This window comes from Amblyomma americanum, chromosome 1 (genome assembly GCF_052857255.1).
Source record: "Amblyomma americanum isolate KBUSLIRL-KWMA chromosome 1, ASM5285725v1, whole genome shotgun sequence".
Taxonomy (NCBI): Eukaryota; Metazoa; Arthropoda; class Arachnida; order Ixodida; family Ixodidae; genus Amblyomma; species Amblyomma americanum.
In genome coordinates this window covers 278,679,932-278,706,522 of record NC_135497.1, presented here as the reverse complement: position 1 = coordinate 278,706,522, position 26,591 = coordinate 278,679,932, and the positions used below count along the sequence as shown (strand labels likewise).

The 26,591-nt window shown below is 47.5% G+C and overlaps 1 protein-coding gene across 17 annotated transcripts in view; it reads right to left on the bottom strand.

Moving 5' to 3' along the window:
- Positions 1 to 16,341: 16,341 nt before the first annotated feature.
- The window catches only part of LOC144115163 (uncharacterized), a 42,152-nt gene continuing 31,902 nt past the window's right edge, over positions 16,342 to 26,591 (bottom strand). For 16 of the 17 annotated variants that reach the window (XM_077649361.1, XM_077649348.1, XM_077649349.1 and 13 more), the window contains 3 exons: positions 22,821 to 22,935; positions 21,264 to 21,401; positions 16,342 to 18,355 (listed from right to left, as the gene is read on the bottom strand). In XM_077649361.1, coding sequence (XP_077505487.1) covers positions 18,286 to 18,355; positions 21,264 to 21,401; positions 22,821 to 22,935 — 323 coding nt within the window. In that variant the 3' untranslated portion in view covers positions 16,342 to 18,285. The remainder of the gene's footprint in view (positions 18,356 to 21,263; positions 21,402 to 22,820; positions 22,936 to 26,591) is intronic. The other variant, XM_077649351.1, reaches the window with a different exon arrangement.

Sequence of the window (26,591 nt, the reverse complement as noted above, 5' to 3'; positions counted from 1 at the left end):
CGGGTTCGATCCCGGCCCCAGTGGTCGAATTTCGATGGAGGCGAAATTCTAGAGGCCCGTGTACTGTGCGATGTCAGTGCACGGTAAAGAACCCCAGGTGGTCGAAATTCCCGGAGCCTTTCACTACGGCGTCTCTCATAGCCTTAGTCGCTTTGGGACGTTAAACCCCCCTAAAGTAAACTAAGCTAAGGCATTACTGTCGCATGAATCCCATTGATCGCGCTTTGTTCTTTTTTTTATTTGGCGCCGTTAAAATGAAACTTTGCTTACATTCCGGTAGTGCAGCAGAGGGTGGGGGGTGACAAGAGAGGGGAAATGGAGAGGGCGAGGGGGTCTACAGGGCCCCAATTTTTCCTAATCCGCCCGCCCGGGTGTTGAAGCTCGATTTCGTGTTTAGGTACTGCCTCATTTCTCCCTTATAGCGATGTGTATAGACTTCTGGCTGGTGTTGCCTTGCTGCAAAAGAGTGCGTATCTTCCGTGTCACCCCCTTGCCCTTCTTCCCCCTACCATTCCAATTCACTGCTTTATTGAGGAAAAATACAGGCGCGCAAAGAAGGGACACGGACGAAGCGAGCGGATGCTCCTGTACCTTTCCTGACGCACCGATGGGGCAGCAACGTGGAGGCTAACGAAAAGGGTTCAACTTAAGTTGTAGACAGCGTAGCGAACTATGGAAAGGAAAATGTTAGGTGTAACGTTAAGAGACATAATGATAACAGGGTGGGTCAGGGAGCAAATGCGGGTTAATGACATCCTAGTCGAAATCAAGAAGACTAAATGGCCATGGGCAGGCCATGTAATGCGAAGGCAAGATGAACGACGGTCCCTCAAGGTAATTCCAAGAGAAAGCAAGCGTTGCAGGAGGTGGCATATAGTCAGGTGTGCGGGTGAAATTAGGAAATTTGCGGGAATAAGGTGGCCGCAGCTGGCACAGGACCGCGTTAACTGGAAAGATATGGGAGAGATCTTTGTCAGGTTGATGATCTTTCCTGAATATGCGCCAAGCCCAGCTACAAGCACAGTTCACTACCCTCGCCTGCTCTGCATGAATGTGGAGCTCGCTACATACCCTAGAGCAGATAATTCACTAAACAGCCATATGGAAACCTAATTAGCATCTCATGAATGTATTTCCATACTCATATGAGGACAAGCAGAAATACAATCGCGTGAAATTTGTTCAGAGAACAAAGAAGCACTAATGAAGAGATAAGCACAACAATGTTTTATGATATGAATGAATGTGGTAATTAACAGTGTGAAAATTAGCAGAGCAAAGAAAAACAAATCAGTATTTAAGATTTCGACATACTGTTTCAGTATTTATAAAGGTTTCAACCAAAGGAATATAAATATTTAGGAAGAGTTTGAAACGGCATCCAGCCAAAAACTGTTTGAAAATTAACTGAAAAACTTAATTGGTACCCGGTGAAATGGCTACAGACAAACCAGTTATCAACTAATGCAAACAACGCCAGAGCATGTGAAAACACATGAAGTGATTGCGCAGGAATGATCAAGGACAACCAAAGTGGCGAATGGCACAAGGCCCACTCGAACATGCAGGAAACAATTGAAAACATATCCATGGAAAATACCAAAAACAAATAAGCAACCAAAAAATAAAGTTCCTATGTACTGGAAAATAGCTAAAGTATGTTTTGCAAGAATGGAAAGGTACAAAAAATTGGAGGAGACACTCAAGCTCCGCCTTAAGGGTATGACGCGATAGCTTTAGTTGTTTAACGCCCATATAAAGCCCCATACGACCGTGCCTGCGTGACCTAGGGGGAGCATGTATACGACTCAGGATGGAAGGGTGCTGGAGGGTTCGATTCCCCTCAGACTCCAATCTGATTTGAGAACCCCAAGCTGGCAGCTCCTCCCAAATCGGCCATGTCGCGTGACGTCGCACAAATCTACGACCAATCTGTGCCCGGCCATGTCAGCTGCCAGAGCCATGCTCGTGATTTTTCGCTGACCGCCGACGCCGGATTTGCTGAGTAATGGGGCTTTTAACACTATCGCGTTCATATTTATTGGGCAAAACAAACACTTTCAGAACGTCACTTTACGTGTGCGAGCAACCAATAAGGAAAGTTTCCCAGATACCGGAAAACACTTAAAGTATATTTGGCAAGAATGGAAAGGTACAAATATCTAACAAGACAAATTAAACACGTACATTCAGAACGTCACTTGACGCATGTGCGAGGGGTGTTGAGTGAGTTTTCTACTTGAGCATATTCTGCCAGTGTTAGAGCTGAGTTTGTCTGTACAGATTGAAACAATCCCGGGAATGAACACATAGCAGCAGTTCAGCATGATTAAACCACGGGAAGTGTCAGTATGGCAGGCGCAGTAAAGTGTGGGAAAGAAAGCAAGGGATTTCGAACTTTGTTTGACGGTTAATATCCCTAGAAACGAAAGAAAAAAAGAACAAATCCATGGAAGAATGACTGCTGCGCATGGCCATGATACAACTTCCTACTACCAAGTAAATTTTTGGAAGCAGTTTAAACTTGGTAGGGAATCAATTGAAGATGATCGCAATAATGTGGAGGACATGATTTTGAAATCTCGACGGTGTTATAGCTCATGATTTAGACATTTCAGTAGGCATGGTTTCCAGTGTTATTCATGATGTTTTGATGGTGTCAAAGGTCAGTTCCCGACAGATTCTACAAAAGTTGACGCCTGCACAGAAAGCTTATGACGATAAACCGCTCGTAACACAGGACCAAACGAAGAGGACACCACATGGGCTATGTGTTTTACGAGTGCTACATTTACCGTCATGAGAAAACCAACTCGCCCAAACAACTACCCTTATCAAGAACAGAGAGCATGTCGCCAGAAATATAGCCTAGAGAATTTAGGCCTACTTATAATAAAAAATCCGGCAGATTTCTATTCTCGAATTCTTATGGGTGATGAAACGTCTGTCCACTCTGACGACCCGGAGTCCAAACAAGAGTCCATGCAATGGAAGCAGACTGGTAATAAATGTAAAGAAATTTCGTGTGCAGATGTCACCTGGAAATATTATGGCAGCAGCTTTTTAGGATACAGGAGACGTTTTGTTACTAAAGTGCATGCCACACAAGGCGATGACTGGAACCACCTATTATTCAGTAATGAAGGCACCGCGTCAACAGTCAAAGAGAAACACCTTGGGAAGTTGTCGACAACTGTGTTGCTGCCTTACGACAATGCGCCAACTCACAAGTCGAGCAAATCACAAGCTGCTACCAGGGTATACGGCTTCATGGAGCTTAACCATTCTTCCTGCTGTTTATAACTGCGTCCAGGGGATTATTTTCTGTTTCGTACTCTGAACAAATTTCTACACGGCCAACGATTTCCCGACAATAATGCAGTCACAGAAGCAGAAACAGGCTTCCCGCAACAGCAAGAAGTATCCTGCTGTTGTGAGGGTAACCATACTATGAAGCAAGCGCGGTGGAAATTTGTGTGTTGATGTCAAGAGGGATTACATTGATATGTAGTAAGTTTAATCTGCTTTAAAACTTTGTATTCGTATTCAAGTAGACCACCTAGTGAACACCCCTTGTATTGTCCTGGTCACGAATTAAAGGATGTAGAAAGTTCGGACGCACATGGTGAACATAATCGCTCACTAGGCATGTATGCAGGAAGAAAAATAACAGGAAATCAAAATCTTCTTTTCCGGACTTCCTTTCCGTTTCTTCAACGCTAATGCTTTTATCTGTTCACTTTCAGCAACTAATGATGCTGCAAGACCTGAGACCGTAGGCTTTCCAATTCTAGATGCCAAGCAGATTCCGATAGGTTTCAAAATACAATCCCCTTCCTCTCTCATGATGCCACCGACAGATATGCTCAGGAATATTTGGAGGTCTAGTGAAAATGTTGTGCGGGACAATAGAATCCCACTCAGTGATGACTGTGACGAAGTGCAATGCGGACCAATGCTTTGCCTCTTCACGGTTTATGCCAGTTGCTTTGAGGTGCCTCCATAGACAAGATACTTAGATGCAAAGTGCCCTGCCAGTCAGCTATAGTCGGATGCAACTCAAAAACGCAGCGGCAGATGCCCCTCAAAGAAGGCCCTCCAGCCAATGGCGTCGACCGATTTTCATCACGCCGTGGTTAGTCAGATTAAGTAGTGGATATACCCAATTCATCTGACACCTCGTGCGATTTCACGCTATAGCAGATCCAAGGGGATCGGTTGAGAGGGAGAATCGCTCGACGCTATTGCCTGGAGGAACTCCTTTGAAGGACATTTGCCCTTTGTTCTTGAGTTGTACCTGACTGTAGTCATAGAAGGCTGGGAGTTCCGGAATTGCCATTTTTATTAGCATCATCATCATCAGCCTAACTACACCAACTGCAGGGCAAGACCTCTTCCATATGTCTCTCCAATTAACCCTGTCCTTTGCCAGCTGCGCCCGCCCTATGCCTGCAAGCTTCTTAATCTCATCCGCCCACCCAACGTAATGCCGCCCTCTGCTATACGCTTGCCTTCTCTTGGAATCCACTCCGTTACCCTTTAATATCAGCGGTTATCTTGCCTTCGCATGACATGCCCTGCCCAGGTCCATTTTTTCCTCTTGATTTCGGCTAGGATGTCATTAACCCGCGTTTGTTCCCACCCCCGCTCTGTCCGCTTCCGGTCTCTTAACGTTACACCTATCATTTTTCTTTCCGTAGTTCGCTACGCTGTCCTTAACTTAAGCTGAACCCTTTTCATTTGCCTGCGCGTTTATGCCGCATAGGGGAGTACCGGTAATGTACAGCTGTTGTATGCTTTCTCTTGAGTGATATTAGTAAACTGCATGCCATTCATGATCTGGGAAATCTGCCATAGGCGCTCCACCCCATTCTTGTTCTTCTAGTTATTTCCTTCTCATGATCCGGATCAGCGGTCACTACCTGCCCTAAATAGACGTATTCCCTTACTACTTCCAACACCTCGCTGCCATCGTGAACTGCTGTTCTTTTGCGAGGCTGTTGAACAATGCTTTAGCTTTCTGCATATTAATTTTTAGGCCTACCGTTCTGCCCTGCCTTACTAACTCATTGATCATGTTTTGCAGTGCATCTCCTGGGTGGGCAAGGCAATGTCATCAGCGAATCACAAATTACTTAGGTATTCTCTATTAACTCTTATCCCCAACTGCTTCCAATCCAGGCCTCGGAACACCCCCTGTAAACAGGCGGTGAATAGCATTGGCGAGATCGTGTCTCCCTTCCTGGAACCCTTCATTAATGAAATTTTATTGCTGACTTTATGGAGGACTATGGTATTGTGCAGTCGTTATAGATATATTCCAGTATTTTCGCATAAGACTCTTCTACACCCTGGTTCCGCAATACCTACATGACTGCTGAGGTTTCCACTGAGTCAAATGCTTTCTCGTAATCAAATAAGCCTATATATGGAGAGGTTGGTTATATTGTGCGCATTTGTCTATCATCTGATTGATAGTGTGAATATGATCTATAGTGGAATATCCTTCACGAAAGCCTGCCTGATCCTTTGGCTGAATAAAGTCTAAGGTTGCCCTGACTCCATTACCGATTACCTTAGTAAAAGCCTTGTAGGCAACGGACAGTAAGCTGATCGCTCTGTAATTTTTCAAGTCCTTGACTTGACGTCTCTTTTCTTATGAATTACGACGGCTTTAGCGTTCTTCCAAGCTTCTGGTACGCTCAAGGACATAAGGCCTATTTTTTCAAGCACAATCTCCCCTCAGTCCTTCAACAGATCTGCTTTTACCTGATCGTCACCAGCTGCTTTCCCCCTTTGCATTGCTCCTAAGGCTTTATTTACTTCCTCTACCACACCGAGCTAATTCCGAGAAAAATAAGGCTCTTCAACAAGCCCAGCGTCACCGCCCCAGTCACTGCGTCCCCCTTCCTCTGTTGCAGCTGCAACCCCTAGAGCTCTAAGCCCGGTCCGGACCGAACCCCCCGCACCCCCCTATGGTGACGCCACTGCTCAGCGGACCGTCAGGTTGATTACGCTTCTGGTAAACGCGAATGGAGCTGCAATACTTAGGGGGTGCCCAATCTTAACTGGCTGCAAGGCATGCTGGGTACTCAAACTTCCGGGTCGTTCGGCGAGATGCGTGTGTACAGCGCTTCGCTTGAAAGCCGGAACTGACAAGCTTGAATCTGGCTCTTCATGCGTTAGTACGCGCAAATGAAGCCGTAAAAAAGGTCAGCATGCTGTACGTGCATTACTTTGTCCGCGCTCGACGTTCCGTATTTGAATTAATGGCTAAAAAGCGTTGCAAAAAAAAACGAACCTTTCGGCGTGCGTCGTCTGTTCGCGCAGAAGTTTAGGGCGCTTCATTCACTCGCTAAAAAGTTCTCCTGTTGTTACTCTTATCATAAGACTGCTACATTGATCTCACATATGTTAGGGTACATATTTCCGAGAGGTTTGACGCTACCAGGCGCTGAATATTTCGACGACCAGCAACCGTAGCTTAGCATTACGTACGAGCGCACTGCTGCGCACATTGTAGCAGAGTGGCTACGACGGCGAAGAGCTTGCATAATGCAAATCCTCTGATTACTTGCGGTGCTTTTTCTACACCTTCCGCGGTGGCCTAGTGGTTAGAGCACTCGGCTACCGAACCGGAGGACGCGGCGGCCGCGTTGCGATGGAGGCGAAGTGCGAAAGGCGCCCATGTGCTGTGTGATAGAACCCGTCTAAACTAATCCGGAGCCTTTGACTACGGGGCGCTTCTAGACGTAACACCATACGATTTGCAATATTTTGTGATTTTCTAGTCTACAAAAGCTTTCACGTGCACTGCATCGGAGCTGCAAGTGTTTCTTGCCACGCGGTATCACCGGAGCTGTCGTTGCCTGCAAACAAGGTAGACCGTGTTTAATTGCTGCGCTAAAATTGGCACATGCGGCGCGTTGAGCTCCTCCCAAAACCTTAGCAAAGGTGCACATTCCGTTTTGCTGTCGATTAATGTTCTTGTCAGCTCAACTGCTTTGTAGAATATTTGCTATGGCTTATGGAATAATTACTGCACAAGCTGGCATGCATAACAACTATCTCAAGCAACTGGATTTTAGTTCGTCTGTAATGCAAAAATGCAACTGCATGACAAATGTGTTGCACTTTCAGCCCTACAGTATTCTTTCTGCCAGTACTGGAAATTGCAGTGAGCATGCGCCGAGACTTTGTCGCTGAAAACCTCTACTAATGTGCGTCAAGGGCATGAATATAGGCAAGTGACATAGCAGGTATTCCGGCACTGAGAGAGGTGCACCCATTTACTGAGGCTTTGGTGCGTGCACAAGAACCTCACTCACACACAAAAATAATCACGCAATGCATTTCACAGCGTGCATATGGTGGTGTGGGACATGACCTGCCATTTACATATAACATGCAGCTCTGAATGGTGGAATTCCTGTGCTTGATTTCCCATTGCTAGTTGCTGCATTATGTAGATGGAAAAGAAGTACTAAAACAAATGCTTTGTTTTATGGCATCTCTTGAATGTTCACTAGCTTCGGAAAGTAAATCAATGTGGCTTCCCATCAAGACAGAGGCAGCCATTTTGCTGCCGTGTACTTAGTGCCCGGAGCCTAGTCAAAGAAGAACCACCAGCCAATGTGCGGACAGATGCCCCCAATTTCGGACACCTCAGCTGTTGATGCATATGTTCATAAACGTGGAAATATAAAACTTATGCATTGTACGGAAGGTGTTCAAGGTAAGGTAGATAAGTAATAACGCAAACAGCTGGTCACAAGATTAGCTTGCCTTGTGTTTTTCTTAACGAAAACCTCAAGCCTAAGCAAAGCATCAAAGCCTGCTACACAGCTTCGCTACAGGCACTACAACACAAACGAAGTCAGGCACAAAGACAAAACAGAAAGCAGACCGCAGCCAAAAGCAGAACTAACTCTTCACATAGGCAGCTTTACTGTTGAACTGCAAAATGAGAAAGTTCATTGGCTGTTAACTGGAAACTCTTCTTGTTTTGTGGCTAATAAAATCTGATATAACCTTTCTCTTGCAATAACTCTTGCACGCACATTTTATACAGCACAGCATGTAATGATTTTAATGCAGATCTGAGTGAGAAATAGTAAATTATAATAAATAGCATGGTACAACTTAAAGAAATCATGCTTCGGCTTTTTCAGCACACACAGAGGCTTTTTCAGAGTTGTTTTCAGCATTTTCTACAAGTTCCTTTGACCAAAGCCTTGTGCATTGTTGAACGAAAGGCATTCCTGTCCAGTTTTAGTTTTGGCATGAACAGCTGCGGCATAGATTGTATGTTAACTGACCTTGGTAAACCGTGCCTAAGGCACTAGTGATACCAAAAAATCTGGAATGCTTGTGAACACAATGTGTTCCTTGGCCTTTTAAAACAAGCAATTCTATACCATGTTTATTACTCTTTATGCTTATGGATAACTGACCCGGCTGACCACCAGACCAGCCTCTGCCGTCTTTGCAGCATTCTGCACTTCTTGAAATCACCAACGTCACGTCAGTGCAACATCAGTGCAATATTCCTATATGCAACCATGCAATGCATCACACGTAAGCTAGAGACGCAGACATTTATCTACTTCACATTCATGTTCAGCACCTATAACAGTTTTCAAATGATGCTTTGCTGCGCAGCGACAGTTCAGTTTTTATAACATTTGTCTCAGATGTCAATTCTCCTACGGGCTGTGCAATGAAAGGTGATAAACAGCTAGACTATGTTGGATGCTATATTTTTTTTAAGTTCAGTTATCCTGAAGTGAAGCTTCTCATAACTTACTGCCTCTGAGTATGAAAAGAATGGTGGTGAATAATTCTTTTCACTTTGTAATGCGATTAGCTTGTCTGTCACCCTGCCTGTCCACACACAGGAATGAAGAAACATACCTGCAACATGCGGGTCTACGCAAACGGGGAACTTTAACGTAACAGCTCGCGTATAATTTTTCCATACCTGCTCTGTGCACATGTCGACAGGTCTGCTGGTGAAAATATGTTTCTTTTTGGGCATGAAGTTAGCAAATATATTCTCATATAACAAATTATAAATACTGAAAGTGCTCGTAAACATATACTGCGACCAGCAATGTCAGGCAACGGGACCCCGCCGTACACGTGGCCGGTGTCGCCGTTTCAGCAGCTGATGGTTGCGATCGCATAGGCCTGAAGTGTTAGCTATCAATTCCAGCAACTCGCATGCAGCACAATGTCTGAGGAATAAATCGTCCTGTCCTTTAACATCTTGTCGAGCTGTGGTGACGGAGGCCGAATAGCACATATCTGCACACCTACGACCGCGCGGTTCTACCGCCGTCATGCGAGAACGGACGTGGGGAAGTTGTCCGAGAAATTGGTGCTCCTAAAGGAGAGAACACAGCCTACTTAACCAAATTCCAAAACTTCTACAACGCTATGGAACGTTTAATACCACCAACGAAATGCTCGAAGCAATGCCAAGAGTTGTCCATGGAGCTCGTAGCAGGCAGTCTGCCAGCGGATCGCAACGGCGTACTGTTTTCGCCGTTCACTACTTGATAGCACTCGGAACATGTTGTATTCCGTTGCAGTGAAGTTGGTGCAGTTTGAGGCAGCGCAAAACACCCTTTTTACAGCGATGTGAGCGTTGGTATTAAGGAAAAAAACGTCGAAACCGCACGTCTGCAAGCAACGCCTATACAATCGAAACCGCAGGAACGACCCGGAAGTCCAAATTCACGTGATGAATCTTCGCCGTGACGCAATGTCCGCCGTAGTTTGGGCATGCACCACCTATGCTTTGTAGTTTTGCGTGCATAGCTCGCAAACTCAGACGATTTCTTTCTGCCTGAGTGACATGGTGAGAAGATGCTTGGGCATATCAAACTTTGAAGAAAACCGCAGGTTCGGGTGGTTCCTGGTGCTCTGGCGGCAGGATGAGTGGTGGTCTACGCCAATCAAGTTGGCGATCGGCTGCTGCAGTTGGGAATTTTTAACACGCTCGCTGAGCTAATCGAAGCCCATAAGACGGCACAAGTGACCCGCTTGTCGCGCACTGTTGCGGGACGCGTCATTCTCGACAAACTCCACATCCACCCCGTTGAGGAGGTATGTGCAACATCACATTTATCTGTCGACGTTACTATTAGACTAGTTGTTAAACCAGCAGCCAAGAACATGCTGCCAGGCAGACACGACACCCGCAGGAAAGCAAGGGCGAAGGCCCTTGAGAAACAGTACGAGAGCGAACCACGAGCAGTGTAGGCAGATGCAGCTCAACACATCAAAGGCGGAACATACGTGGCATGTATAGCCACTCCAAAGTCAGCCCTCGCTAACAGTTACCAGTACAACCTTTCACGCTAGGCAGAGGAAGTAGCTATCGCACTGGCCATCGCGGATCCCCGCACCAAAACTATTCTGAGCGACTCTAAGAGCGCCATTCAAAATTTCGCCAAAAACTCGGTAAGCGCGCTCGCAGTGCGACTTCTGTGCAACCGAACTATTGATCCCAACATCAATCCCGTATGGGTTCCGGCTCACGCGGGTAACTCCGGAAACGAGGGGGTCGACCGTCTAGCCCGACCAACCAACCGGGGGACGGGAGACCTCTCAGGAACGGGCGCCCCCGCGGAGGCGCCTCGCTCGTACGCGGAGAGCTAAGATGCACGTATCCCGCCCCTCACCCCGACTTGGACAGGGCGCAAGCCACGACACTCAGACGCCTACAAACAAAGGCCATTCTTAGCCCCTACCGATTATGTTTAATCACAAACGGTGAATATGGCCCTGCATGCCCCAACTGCGGTGACGGGACGCACGCCACCCAAGGCCATATATCATGGGAATGCGCTAGAAAACCCGTTCCGACGAAACTCTTGCCAGCTCCCTCGGCGGAGGAATGGGACAAGCTCTTGGCCAGTTCAAGAAAAAGAACGCAGCTGGCCCTCATCACGCGAGCTCAAGAGGTCGCCCCCAAGTGGAGGCCACCCTGGACTCGCCCCAGCCCCAACTAATCCCTTCCATTTTGTGGCAAAGAAGTTGTAGCACACCACCACCACGCCATTCAAGTCGGCAGAATTTAAACTTCGCGCTAATCACAACAAAACACCAAAAACGCTCGAATCGCCTTGATGATGATACCACTGATCTCCACTAGGGGGCTGGATGCCGCATCGGGCGCTCGAAGTGAGCCACCGGAAGTTGGTCGGCATGTCCCGGAAGTCAGCCTTTGGCAGTGCACGAAATCTACCTCAGCACGGTTTTTCAGTTTTAGTTTTCGTTTTCCGCTTAGCATTTTGTCTTTCTTCGTGACAATGCCTACCTGTTGCGCCGTCAACTGGGTGAGGAGAGCAGCAAAATCCTCGGGAAAGACGTTCCAAAAATAAGGGTCCATTGCATCGCTATGGGACGACACTAGCAGACGACAGAAAGTCGCTGCACACAGCACGTACGGAGCCTCGTCTGCTCAACTGTGTCGTCCTGTTGCGCTAGCGTCTCCAACTCTGCTCTTTGTTGTGATGCACGTTGTCGTGCTCTAAGCCCAAGTTATGCCATCAATGGGGGATAAATTTAAGAAAGACTAGGTGGAATCCTTCATTAGGCAGCCGAGTTTGCAGTGACCATTTTACCGAATTATGTTGAGACCGAACCGGAACGAGCTAGGGCGGGGCCACAATCTAGTGAGCTGCCGTCGGTGTTCTGCTGGTTCACATTAGCGCGTCCAAAGTGTATATGGTACTGCTTTTTCGACGGAGCGTATCAAGTACTGTTTCATACTGTCGCAAATTATGCCTGAATGGGCTTTTATTCGCGATGCTTGGTGCAGTTGACTTCTAACAGCGCTTGTCACATGCGCTGCTGCATTCGTCTTTCTCGTCAGTCGTTTCTCTCGTGTTGTGTAGATGAAATGTGGCTGTGCTATAGAGTTAGATTAAAAGCACGTATGGAAGGTAAATGGCACACTAAAGCGATAAACATCACCTGCCATCGATGAGAAGAGACATCGTCCGCCACCAACCCGAAATTGAAACAGCGGCAGCTGTATAACGAGTGGCTCTTCGAGTGTCAGGATTTCCGTGCCATTGCCTTGTCTTTGCTACACGAAAATTTGTTTTTAAGATGACCTAGGGTCATCTTCATTCCACTACTACTCCTAATTACGCTCAGAAGACAAGAACCAGGTCACAAAATAGTGTTTAATGCACGTACCCCTTTACCGCGGCATGGTGAGACATGCACGCCTGTTCACTTCGGTTCCTCTGAAATTACAATGTTCCCCGAACAATGCTCACATTTATCACGTTCAGCTTGCTTATTCCTTTGATGTTATAGTAGACGTTACACGAAATCAAAGCGAAAAACTGAGGACGGAAGGGCGAAAGACGCGACTTTTTGCATTGAAATACACAGCAGACACCGAACATCCGAGACATGCCATCCAACTTCCGGTGGCTTCACTTGCGCCCACTTAAAATAATAATAATAATAATAATAATTGGTTTTGGGGGAAAGGAAATGGCGCAGTATCTGTATCATATATCGTTGGACACCTGAACCGCGCCATAAGGGATGGGATAAAGGGGGGAGTGAAAGAAGAGGTGCCGTAGTGGAGGCTGCCGGTATAATTTCGACCACCTGGGGATCTTTAACGTGCACTGACATCGCACAGCACACTGGCGCCTTAGCGTTTTTCCTCCATAAAAACGCAGCCGCCGCGGTCGGGTTCGAGCCCGGGAACTCCGAACCAGTAGTCGAGCGCCCTAACCACTGAGCCACCGCGGCGGGTGCGCCCACTTCAGAAAGCGGGAATGTGGCATCCAGCCACCTAGTGGAGATCAGTGGTTGCACCATCATCAGACGCACTTCTCGGTCACATCGAATTTCCTGCCCGCCGCACGCTTGCCGTTTTCGACAACACCCAGCCGTGTCATGCCTTATTGTGCAAAAACTGCAACGCTCGGCATCAGCACACGAAAGCCCCATGCCTCTGAGAGCCACAATGGAGCTAGTGATACTGATGCCGATATGGATAACTCCCGTGATAAGCCGCCGCCTCGGGCGCCATCCGTGGCCGGTACATGGATGCTCATTTGCGCATGCGTAGCCTCCGCGATCATGCGCCCCGGTGCTCGCAGCCGGAGCTGATCGCAGAGGCCACGGCGCGTGCATTTCGAAGGTTATAGGGGACACAACCTGGGCCAGAGGGCGCGGCGGACGCCAGTGAACAGCGCCCTCTCCGAGCGATTACTCCTAATTGGTCGGGCAGGACGACGAGCTTCGCCACTGACTTGTGTGTGTTGCCTGGCCCGCAAGTGAAGAAACGAGTTTCGCGCGCGCGCACTCGTTATTTCTGGCTCGCGCTTCGGCGCCGTTGAGTGGAGCTTGGTTCGCGCGCGCTATGCTCGCTCCGCTCGTGCATGGACGCCGTTGTGAGAGAAGAGCACGCCCGCTCGAGGGTTTTCCGCACGCTTTGACACTGCTACGAAAATTTTGCGCGCGCTTTCGTGGTAGAGGGAGCAGCTCGTGTGCGCGGCGTCAAGCAAACAGTCCAAAAGGGCGTTGCTTTCGTCACGCCCTAGTTTTGTGCCCAGAGCGCATAACCACGTGGTGTACGAAGTGAAAACTGAAATTTAGCCTACCTTCCAACGAAGCTGCGGCAAGAATGCGTTTCGCGTTTTTTTTTTCTTCGTGTCTTCAAATAGTGCTAGCTCGTCTCGATCTGCTTGCTTCCGCCGTGCGTGCTGGTGACATGCTTCTGCTACCTTTTCCATTTGCGCGGTGTTTCAATGTATTTGGCGCTATGCTGCTCACCCCAGTGTCACAGATCAAATCGCACCGCGTTTAGATTTGTGCGAAATACGATAGCGTATTTCGCAATATAGGTGCGCATTAATGAATCCCATTCTGTTGAGCTTTGATAGTGTTAGCATGTGCGTGCGGCTGATGCCACCAATATGGTAACGCATTGCCGTTCCTACCGGTGTCGCGCTTGCTTAGGCGCTTCTGCCATATGGTCGTATTTACAGCATATGGCGTATTTACCATACCGATATCTAAAAATTAGAAACGGCTTTGCGCACAATCTACGTACAGAATTAGGACATTAAACTCACAAACCGCTGGCACAACTCAGTTTTGATGCGCATCGACGGGGCACGTAACACTATTGCGCGGCCGCCCGAGGTCAAGCTCAGTGTTGCTGGCGTTACCGAAAAAAGTAACTAAATACGTTACTGGTTATGTAAAGAAAGGAGCGCGTTACCGCCCTACATTACCTACAAAAAGGTAGCGCGTAATCGTTACCGAAAAAAAAGTACCGTACATTACTTTGCCGTTACTTCACAGCCATAAATGTTAAGTTTTCGTCACCTTAAGAACTTACGATAACAATTTTATAAAGCTCACATTTCCCAAATAACAACTAGCCTAAACAACGGTTTTACGCGATATCCTGATTTAACGAGAATACTTTGCACAAATGTGCAGGAGATTAGCAATGTTACAGTAGCCTAAAGATGCCTGTAGAGTTACATGTGTTCGATTCTAACTGTGTATTACATGATGAAGCCATCTTATGAATGTGGCATTAAACACAAAATGACACTCCATCATCAATTTTAACTTCACAAAGAAAATATCACTGAACTCTCAACAAAATTAAAGTAATTCTGAAAAATGTGATGTTCCATCATCAATTCTAACTTCACAAAGAAAATATCACTACTCTCAACAAAATTAAAGTAATTCTGAAAAATGTGATGTTCCAAAATGATCGGCATGCTTCCACTCTCTAGAAAGTTGTGTGTGAGAGTGGTTTGGGAAGGGGAGGTAGGTCAAGGCAAGTGTGTGAATGCGTGTTCGTGCAGGTGTTTTGTGCTTTATGGCTATTCCGTCTTTTTTTAGTAGGGTGCATTGTCAAGGGCAGCTGTTTTCTGGCATGCATGCGAACCCCAACACGGGTTGTCGGGAGCACCTGTGCATTTTGTTTATTTACATCACTTTAGGTGCTCTGCGCTTCTTTTTCGAAAAAATGGGGCGGAGTGGGGCACAACTGAAACAAAAAGTAACTAGCAACGTGGCACCTCCCGTTACCGAAAAATGTTAACGTAAGTACGTTACCCATTACAGTTCCGAATTGGTAACAACTATGTTACTAATTTACCGAAAAAAGTAATGCGTTACCGTTAACGCCATTACTTGTAATGCGTTACGGACAACAATGGTCTAACTACAGTGTAATTTGCAGAGCCACACTGCTACACGTGTGTACGACAGAGACACAAGGTTAGTTCACATGTGGAATCGTGTCTGCCATCTTCGCCTTCGCAGTTGTATGCGCTGCCACTTCACATGGTGTCGGCCGAGTAAGTGCACATATATTAAGTGCCCGCCAGCACACTCTCCTGTTGCTGCCGGTGATAGATAAGTAGTACTATTTTTAATCAATACTGCAGCGCGCGATAATGCACCGGTACTTCGCATTGAACGATTCCTGCCACCTGGGTAATTTCTGTTGACAGCACACACGTCAGTAAGCAAATGCGTCATTCCATAGAAGCCCACAAGTCAAGCAAGACGCTTCCCCACCTTTATGCAACCACGGTGCCGCGTGCCACTTCGATCACCGCGTAAAAACTGCCCAGCGATGGACATAAACGGCGCACTGTGCAGTCGTCAGGCTGTGCTCGCATCCGCCGCGCCCGCGAGGAGACGGCTACGAGGAGCATGCGGAGGAAGAAAGCGCGCGCAGCACGCGAACACGGCCAGTCAGAGCGCCCCAGCGCCGTCGTGCCCTATCGACGCTTCAGAATTCCGCCGCTACGGGAGGAGCACGGCGCTGTCGTCGCGCGGCAAAATTTAGGTTGGGGTCCCTATTCCCGCATGGGTCACGGAAAGCTTGGGTGCGGCCTTTACAAGGATAATATTTTTGGTAATATTTCCTTGGGGAAAACGGGATGCGCCCCATACATAGGTGCGACCCTTACACGCGTTTACGCGGTAATCGCACTGCTTGCAGCTAGGCGCATGAAAGGTGAGAGCGGCGACTACGTCAATAAACTTGCTTAAACCATGCATATTCCACGGGATTATTAGAGGGGTCAAGCAGGCACAGCCTTCAAGACAATCTACCCGCTTACATAAGCAAGGGCGTTAAGGGTGAGGTTCATAAGTTCAAAATGTTTCCTCCCAAAAATCGTCCACAGTCGTTATACTTCACAGCAGGCTTTAAAAATCAGTCACTGGATTCATGCCCAACAATTCTGGACAAGAGCGCTTATGTGCGGGAAACAGTTTACGAATGCAGTTTATTCATATAATTAGGATTCCAGCATACCGATCAAAACACCCGCCGACCACCCGACGGCAGTATTGAATTTTCTTTTGCTACTAGCGTTTTTGTTATCGTCAAAAAGAGTTTCCTATTGGTCTTCTACGGCAGTGTTCAATGCGATCGATGGAAACACACCAAAAGAAAGATTTTGTTACACATCCGAAGATTGAACCATTATTTTGAATATTTCCATAACAGCATTTAACAATTTTTCAATATTCAGAACTATTGTACAAGAGCGTTGGACATGTATACCAAAACTCACTCCGGTTAACCTTCTACAGCTTGAAAGGTTTGCCACGAAGTCAACATTGTGGCCCCTGAATTGTTATGCTTTTTTTTTCAGTTTCTCGTCAAGGCCCTGGTGCAAGGCCATTCTGAAAATTGGCTTATCCTCATTCAAGTGCCAGTCAGCAACTGCTCCCTACAGCTATTATTGTTTTACTGACAATTTATTTGAGCATCAGTTTCCTGTATTCTGCCCACCACCCTAATTTCTTAAGAATATTTCACTATCCTTGTGGCTTTACATTCCTGGTTTTAGAATGGTGCAGCACATTGCTGCTACTCACTCTACAATGGTGATGCTGCCACAAAGCTGCAGGCATGATAACATCAACGAATGATTGTACAAGCCCACTATCGTCAATGCAACCGTTGGGAACGCTAGGCTCTTTTAGAAGAGTTACATCACCATTCTGGCAAAAAAGAACCGAGTTGTCCTCCCAAGATTGTCTTCAACTCCCCAGCAATCTATGGGGATTGCTAATCCAGCAGCCTAAGAAAATTTTTTCCCCTTTGAGAACACAGTGAGGCCTCTCTGATGCATGGACGATTGAAAGCACAATGCGCACTGCAATGCTTTTGGCATCAATCAAGTGTAGCGAAACTGAAGATGCTCCACGTTGGACTTCACAGTTACTTCGCAGATCACACTCACAGACACGCTCTCATCTAAGGAGATATACAAGGGTGCTTCCCACTAGCTCCGACGGCCCGCCAATAAGACTGACACTAAAAATTATGGACGTGCTTATTTATCATTACGCGGTGGCAGTGCACTAGCATTGGGCACATGCCTTGCTTTTCTTCAATTGTACTACGTTTCCTATATTTTCTTAAATACTTTGCTTTCAAACTGCTGAGCAACTTCGCCGCACTCTTTGCTCAGTGGTTTGTCATTTTTAATCTTGCTGACCTTTTATAGTCATTACTACTTCTTATCAATTTTTTTTGTCCTTCACATGGTAGCCACCTTTTGGACTCACTTCTTCTAACTTACAAGTGCAGAGGGTTCCTTTTCCCTGCCCATTTTGCCACGACAACCATGGCAGGTGGAAGGTAGTGACATGTGGCTCTTTCCACCAGCCAGGTCGCGAGAGTCAAGTGTACACAACACAATGCCGCCGGACAACGCCGGACACTTTTTCATGGTGGGGCTTCAAATGCACACGCATTCAAATACATCAGGCACTACAAACTGCGTACGAGGAACTGAATACAAGGTTTGGGTGGCTAATTTCCCAATATAAAGTTATAGACAAAAGTTCTGGATATGTCGATTAGCGGGAAAAAAAATTTCCGCATTGCCTCACCAGTCAATCAGCTCTTATTTCACCAGTGGATGCAGCACGTGTGTCCTCTTGGGATTCAATGCTGTTCATTAAGGTTTTGGCCAACTGCACAAAAACTATTTTGCATCGAGCCTGCACACCACAGGCTTTAGTGCACGGCTAAGTAATAATCACACACAGAACACAATTTTTTAGCACGCAATCAATGTTACGCTAAACGAACTACAAAAAAGTACGAAATTTGCCAAGACGTGCAAAAATAACGTGCATGGCAGCACAATACGCCATCGCCATGAAGCGATTCCGGGTCGAAAATTGAGCGACATGGCTCCTAAGTCTCGGAAAACCATCGCTCCTGTGGGCTGAAGTGTGCGGCTACGATGGCGGCTCCCCTCTGGTCCCTGTAGGGAAGCCACGCAACAGCCGTGTCCAGCGTGGGAGGCCCCTGCGCGGCAAGGGTCCAACACATAGCAACACAAATTCACAAACGAGATTTGTCATGCGGTCTCCACACAACACTTGCTTCGATCCGATAAATTGTAATGTGCGAAGCAGCACTCGGTTTACCTTCCACACGCTTACCAGCACACAGCTTAAAGCACCAGTGGAACATCTGGGAATCTAGGCCAAGCGTTCGATCCGGGCCAGGCCGCGCTGGCTTACTCAGTAACATCGCTAGGTTCTGCATGCTACTGGCGATACTACAAGGCCATCATCGAGGCGGGTCCTACATATCCGGAACATCCCATTTCTGTAATTATTTTTCGTGCTGTTTCTTGCACAAGAGATGCAAGATGACCAGCTCAGCTGTACTAACTTGAGCTGAAGAAGCCACTGAATAGAGAGGCAGCCAGCAAGATTTTTATACCTCTTGCCTGAATGTCGTGGCGAGGTTCAGGGCGAAGGGTTACAAGGTGTCGTGGACCACAGTATGAAAAACATATCGGTTGGAGCACAACCTTCCTTTGAAAAACCTCACAAAACCCATAGCCACACAAAACCTCCCCACAGTATTAGAACCATGACTGAGGTTGAGGCTGAGCTACTTGCTACACAATTTGTACAAAATATACAGACTACCTGGCTTGTTTCTGGTCCATGCCCGTAGCTTGTTTTGCCTCATGGGCGTTCCGAATCTTTCCAAGGTGACTGCAGGTCTTGATATAAGTGGTCCGGAGCACAGATCTTCAAGAAGTTAAACAAGAGCCACACTACATGGCTTAAAAGGAGACCCTTTTCGCTGTATATTAAAGCGATAGCGCTAAACTTTCATTCTGCAAAAAATCTGGCAGCGGCGGTGGCGTAGTAAGTGAAAAATCCTCGGAGAAGCAGCCTAAATGAGCCACCTAGGTCAAGTGACCTAGTGGTGTCATCACAGCGTCCCCACCGGATTGTGAGAAAATTGCCCAGCGTGGCAGATGGCAGTTCAATTATTAATTGGTCGCAAGACAATGCTCGGGAAGAGCAAGCTGGATCTCGAGCCCCACTCGTAGCAGCACTTGCATCGCTGGGCAGTTGCGCATAGCTTAACTGCTGCACTACTGCGCCAGGGGTTGCATGAGGGCTCCCAGAGATCAATGAACGTAAAGTTGAGGATGACAAATTCCATGGATACAGGCATTACCTGATTAACACTATCACATGATACCCTTAAGGTGGAGGTCAAGTGTCCCCTCCAGGTTTCTTTTAACAACAGTGGCACATATCTATAAAAAGTTGCATGTATCTATAATGGTTTCAATGCAAATGCTGAGACATGACGCAAAGTAAACGCGGACGCAAGCGCAGTGGTGTCTGCGTCCAAGTCGTTCTTGTCCTGTGTTCTGTGCCAACAGTTACGCTGGGCCTACATAAATATGTATACTGACCATAGGAATGAGCATCAGAATAAAATTAGCAAAAGATACTAATCGATTTATGGCATTTAATGTCCCAAAGTAACTCGGGCCATGAGGAACGCTAAGGCTCTGAGGGCAATGAGGGACGACCACCTGGGGTTCTTCCCAAGGTGGCCGAAATTTTCAGAGCCCTTCAAAATGGTGTTACTCATAGCCCGAGCCGCTTTGGGGCGTTAAAACCCATAAACCGATTCGTATTTGTTGTCAAAGACCAAATGAGACATTAATGACGTAACCGTTACAAGATTACCAAATACAACAAACCAAATGCGCACAGAAGACATAAAGCTTTCTTTACTGCAGAAGCAGTGCTACTGTCCATCACGAAAACGCCGCTCTGGTTGGCAGAACCCTAGGGGGCGGCAGCACACCCACCAGCACCCTGCCCCACCTCAGCCCACTAGATAGGGTGCAGCCCATCTATGCACCACCACCATTGGTCATCCTCCCCATCCCTGCCCATCGCCACCCTTCAGAGGCCTCATTCACCAGGGAACTCTACTTTCCAGATGCACTGTACACCACCAGCCCTCCTACCTCCCCCTTCCACAACGCCTCAGCCCACTGGAAGTCTAGGCAGCAGGTGAACAAATATGCAATAGGCAAATTGAATTCATAGAAGCAGTGAGTAAATCAGTTGCCCTCCAGAAGCCCCATTCACCAGCCACCTCCCTTATCTAGGGGACTGCCCCCCCCCCCCCCCCAACAGCCAACCTTCACCCACCTCTCACCCCACCTGCACCTTCCACTCAACCACCCACCGCTACCCACTCACCTCCACCCTTATTCACCCGTCAGAAAAATTCTCGGCTTAGAGCAAAACCATTCAATAAAATGAAAACATCAAAGTAATAATATTGGGTAAATAAATGCTTTTGCAGATTTGTTGCCTCATTTTTTCCTATTCAAACTGGCAGCCAACTGTACAGAACAGAAAACTTGTCACCAGATGCAACAAGAAGACTGCACACCCTAAAAGCACCCAATAGAATCACAGAAGACCTCCAGCATTAAAAAAAAAAAACAATTATATTAGAAGCGTCAGACAAGAACACAAAAAGAAAACACTTATAAAAGTAGCAAGTAGGTAATGCAGCTGAATGCTACGTTTCCATTTGTTCACTTAGATTAATTTTAAACAATCCTGCGACATTATTTTCTGTGTCACTGTTTCATTTTCTTTTTTTCTTCAATAAGTAAGCTTGATGCAGTTAATAGCATAGGCTAGGGGACATAAATTTGTGCATTTTTCAATATTCTACAAAAATATTCCACAACCTCCTCTTGTCGCACTTTCCACACTGCCTCAAATGGGAACTTTCCTAGTTCTGAGCGCGGCTATTTTCACTTTTTTCTGTAATGCCACAACGATACTGGCATTGAGGATGGATAAGTGCACAAAAAGCACATTCCGTATAACACCTCAGGAAGAGCCATTAATGACTTAAACGTTACCAGTTTTCGTCAGAAGTTGTAGGCCCCTTCCCACTGCAGGCAGGCTGACGTGAAACGTGGCTCGAATGCACCGCAGATGCACGCTTCGAGCTGCAGGAGTGCGCCCACGGACAACACTCGCAGGCCATTCTTTTTTTCCTGCAGTAAATCAAATTCACTTGCATTATCTTGCATCTTTTCTTTCTTCACGGTGCACTATGAAGCAAACTGAAAGTCAAAGGAGAGTAAAAGTATATAATGCAATTAGCGTAAGAATCAAAACAAAATTAGGAGTAACTATGCACTTGTCATCTGTATTATGCCTAAGAACAACAAGGCTTAAAGGGGTTTCAAAAAGCCTTGTCAGCCCATTCCTCTATTCCTTTTTTCCCTTTCATATCTTGGTCACTTTATGCGTTGCTTATGATGACATGCTAGCTTCGTGTTATTTCCCTTATGAAAATAAAGCAGCACAATCAAAAGGAAAATAAAAAATTCAGAGTCCCCCTCTCTGCATTACAAGTCATCACAGTCATTTGTTCGCCAATGCAACAAGTGCTGCTAATACCGTACTAATAAGTATGCTTTCTTCCCTTTTCAGCACCCTTCAGGCTTGTTTTGCCATATGGTTTTTGCATAAAATTATACTTAACGCCTTCTGATGACAAGAAATGCAGCCAGATGGCAGTGAACATTAACATCCGCTTTCGCCCTTAAGATCTTCATTTGTCCACAAGAATTTATTATCTTTAGTACTGAGGAGAACAAGGATGAGGAGAATGTAAAAAAGTTGGAGAGCACTGCAGTCTGCTATGTTAGAGAAATGCAAAGTCATTTGAACCTCAGGAACACTTTTGCAAGTCATCGTTGTCATATGACACCTATAGAGTGACCCTTGGATGATGTCGGCAACTTTTCTTGCAAGTCATCGTTGTCTGACATCAGAACATATTGGGAACACACTTTACTGTTGCACACACCAAAACGTGTTGACTTCTTGCCCCTCTAACACACTAGAACAGAAGACCCTTCATGGCATATAAATTGCGTGCCCGCCTGGCACACTTAAGCCCAGGGTTAGAACCGAAATCCTGGAGCATTTCTTTTTTCTAATGGTAATTTTCTTGAGGACATGCTCTGATGACACACTATGCTGACAGCTCCTGTGACCGCCACCCATGAGACAAGAACTGTTTTCGCATTAAAAACACGGAGATTTGATGCATTATGTTTGAATTTTCATTTCTCACGAAATAATGATTTTTGAGACTTCTCACTGTTTAACAGGTCCTGAATGTTTTGCACGCTTCTTGGATGCTCAGTGCACGCTAAGACAAATATGCGTACACTAGCGTATGCTAGTGTGCTTTATTCTGATCTAATATATGATACCGCCACAACCTGAATGCTCAATGCGACGTCGCTCACTGCCACACTGGGCCTGCATGGGAGTCCCACGACGGCGCCGAGCTGCTCTAGCATTTTAGTGACATCATGCTTGAAAGGCTGCAGCCCCGAGCCCCTCTTAAGCATTAGCCTCCGGAAGCGGTGTTGCACCCAGCAGGACTTCGGACTCACCAATTGATGGCCATGCGATGTGGCTCCAGGGTCGCACTCCTGCGGCTCCAGGGAGCTTGGGTGGCCGCCAAAGGACGATACGCACACCAGCAGCCATGGCTGCCTTGTCCCTGGTCTAGCAAAGCCACGTTGCGTGCCAAGCATATAAATTTTAGGAAACGCGAAGATGACTGGAGTCAACATGTTAGGGGACAAAAAGTGCACAAATGATTCCAACAACTAAATCAAATAATTACAGTACAAACACAAATTAACCTGCTCCGAGAACTAACAGGTAGAGGATATATAAAACGAACTCTCAATGCAAACGATTCTGCAAACATAGTGGATATTTCGTAAGGAGAATTTAAACATGTTGTGCAGTTAACTTGGGCTCTCAAGAAAAGGTGTCAGCAATACGTGTGAAAATTTATTCCCCCAGAGCTTTTTTTCCATGTCCTGTGTTTTCCGCATGAAGCTATATATTATCCAAGGAATTTAAACATCTGGTGTCTTCAGCTAAGCAACATGCTAGTGACTAGAAAACAACCTCAAGTCAACTAAATAGAGCTGTAAGGCGGGGGTTAATTTAAAAGACCTGTGAGGAAGGGAGCAGCGGCGAGAACAATCCGAGGGCAACCAGGTCGGGCACAGACACACATGGCGATAGCAATACGGCTGACGCGCAGGGCCATCTTCTTCGTTTTCACGAGTTATCTGCTTTGTCTGGGTCATCATCTTCTTCACAATCACCCCCGGGGCGAATAGGAGCCATCCTGGCGACTTATGGCAACTGCAATATAGAGGGGTTGTAGTAAGGCTTGAGACGCTGGATGTGAACTGTCTCGCGGCCACGGCGCCGGAGATCCGGAGATGGCGTGAGGGGTTCGACGACGTAATTAACTGGAGATGTGTGCTCCAGGACACGGTAGGGACCGTGATACTTGGCGAGAAATTTCGAGGAGAGTCCAGGAGTACTAGATGGTATCCAGAGCCACACAAGCGCACCAGGAGAGAAGTGCAATGTTGTGTGAGCGTTGTCGTGGCAGAATTTCTGGCGATGACGGGCGTCAGTTGTGAGTGACCGGGCGATTTGGCGACAATCTTCTGCGTGTTGCGCGGCTTCGGAAACGGGTATATTCGGAGGCGTCAGGTTGGTAAGGCAGAATGGTGTCTATGGTAGCAGATGGATGACGGCCGTAAAGAAGATAGAAGAGAGAGAAGCCAGTAGTAGACTGCTGGGCGGTGTTGTAGGCGAACGTCACATAAGGGAGGATGAGATCCCAATTCGAGTGGTTGGATGCGACGTACATACAGAGCATGTCTCCGAGGGTGCGGTTAAATCGCTCGGTGAGGCCGTTTGTCTGCGGATGATAGGCGGAGGTGGTATGATGGATTATGTTGCACTGGCAGAGCAGGGCGGTGAAGACATCGGACAAAAAGGCGCGTCCGCGGTCGCTAAGCAGTTCACGAGGTGCAATGTCTGTCACTGTGGCAGACGGAAGGGCGGCGGTTTCGGCATATCTAGTGAGATGATCAACCGCAACGATAGCCCAATGGTTGCCGGCCGCAGTATACGGAAGCGGGCCATAGAAATCAATGCCGATATGGTCGAAAGGGCGTGGTGGGCAAAGGAGTGGCTGCAACTCTTCAGCAGAATGGTGAGGAGATGGCTTGTGACGTTGACAGGTGAGACAGGTGCGTACGTATTTAAGTACGAAGGTGTACATGCCGCGCAAGTAATAGCGCAGCCGGATGCGGGTGTATGTCTTGAAAACTCCCGCGTGACCAGATTGTGGGTCAGCGTGGAAATAGGCGCATATGTTCGTGCGCAGGTGGCGAGGAATAACGACTAACCACTTGTGGCCGTCGGTGCTGTAGTTACGACGATAGAGGAGGTTATCGCGAATCACGAAGTGGGAAGCATGGCGGCGGAGAGCACGGGATGGAGAAGCAGCCGTGGGGTTGGAGAGAAAGTCGAGAAGAGAAGCGATCCAGTGGTCAGTACGTTGCACTGGGGGCATGTCGCAAAATGTGAAGGGACAACGGGGAGACGTCAGAGGTGGAAAGGCTGGCGATCTTGGCTGGAAGTGGGCAGCGGGACAGGGCATCAGCGTCTTGATGCTTCCGGCAGGAACGATAGACCACGCGGATGTCATATTCTTGCAGACGAAGAGCCCACCTGGCAAGGCGGCCGGATGGGTCTTTCAAGGAAGAAAGCCAACAAAGCGCATGTTGGTCCGTCACAACGTCAAAAGAGCGGCCATAGAGGTACGGGCGGAATTTGGCAAGGGCCCATATGATGGCCACCCTTTTTCACTGACGGAGTAATTAGTTTCAGCCTTCGTAAGTGTGCAGCTTGCGTAGTCAACAACGTATTCATCAAAACCACAGATGCGCTGGGCGAGTACAGCGCTGAGACCGACACCACTGGCGTCCGTGTGGACCTCGGTAGGAGCGGTCGAGTTGAAATGGCGCAGTATGGGCGGCGCTGTGAGGAGGCGGCGCAAGGTGTTATACGCATCTTTGCATGCTGGAGACCACATCGATAAGTCGGAACTGCCAGACAGTTGTGTTAAAGGCGCAGCAATCGAAGCAAAGTTGCGAATAAATCTCCAAAAGTAAGAGCACAGACCTAAGAAGCTGCGCAAGTCTTTGACGGAAGTGGGTTTGGGAAAGTCTGCGACAGCGCGAAGTTTAGCTGGGTCGGGACGAACGCCTTGCTTAGAGACGTGTCCTAAAATAGTCAGCTGACGCACAGCAAAACGGCATTTCTTCAAGTTGAGCTGCAGGCCAGCGTCAAAAAGGCAGGTCAAAACGTGCTTCAGGCGGGATAGATGGGTTTCAACGTCGGGGGAAAAGACGACAATGTCGTCGAGATAGCATAGACACATTTTCCACTTGAGTCCACGCAAAATGGTGTCCATCATCCGTTCGAAGGTAGCAGGGGCATTACAAAGGCCGAATGGCATCACAGTAAATTCATACAATCCGTCGGGGGTCACAAAAGCAGTTTTGGGACGATCGGCCGCTTCCATGGGGACCTGCCAGTACCCAGAACGTAAATCGAGGGAGGAAAAGAGCTCCGCCCCTTGCAAACAGTCCAGAGCGTCATCTATGCGGGGGAGTGGATAGACATCCTTGCGCGTTATCTTAAGGCGGCGGTAATCGACACACAAGCGTATGGAGCCATCTTTCTTTTTCGCAAGGACAACAGGCGATGCCCAAGGGCTACTTGAGGGCTGAATGACGCCGTTTTGAAGCATTTGGTCGACTTGCTCTGTAATAGTCTGGCGCTCGGTTGGAGACGCACGATAGGGGCGCTGCCGCAGCGGCGCGTGGGCACCAGTGTCGATGCGATGGGTGACGGTGGAAGTTCGGCCCAAGGAAGTCCGGTGAGCATCGAAGGAGGAGCGAAATTGATGAAGGAGGGCGAGAAGCTGTGTTCTGTGCGGCAGGGGAAGATCAGCGTTGATGGAGCACAAGAACAATTCGGTAGAAGAGAGATCTGGCATAGAGGCAGGAGGTCTGAGCGCGTTCATGGCGAGGAGCGATGTATCGTCGGTCTCCTCGCGGATGAGCAGAGATGCGATGGGCTGCACACTGCCGAGGCATTCACCAAGGCGCAGAGCGGTAGGGCAGGAAAACGGGTTAGAAACCAAAAGTATCGAAAGGCCAGCGGAGACAGTCAGTACAGCGTATGGCAGAGGGAGACACTTGCGGTGCAGAAAAGTATGGCCTGGAGTAAAGAGGACAGTGTCATCACCATAGAGTCGCAAGACAAGTGTACAA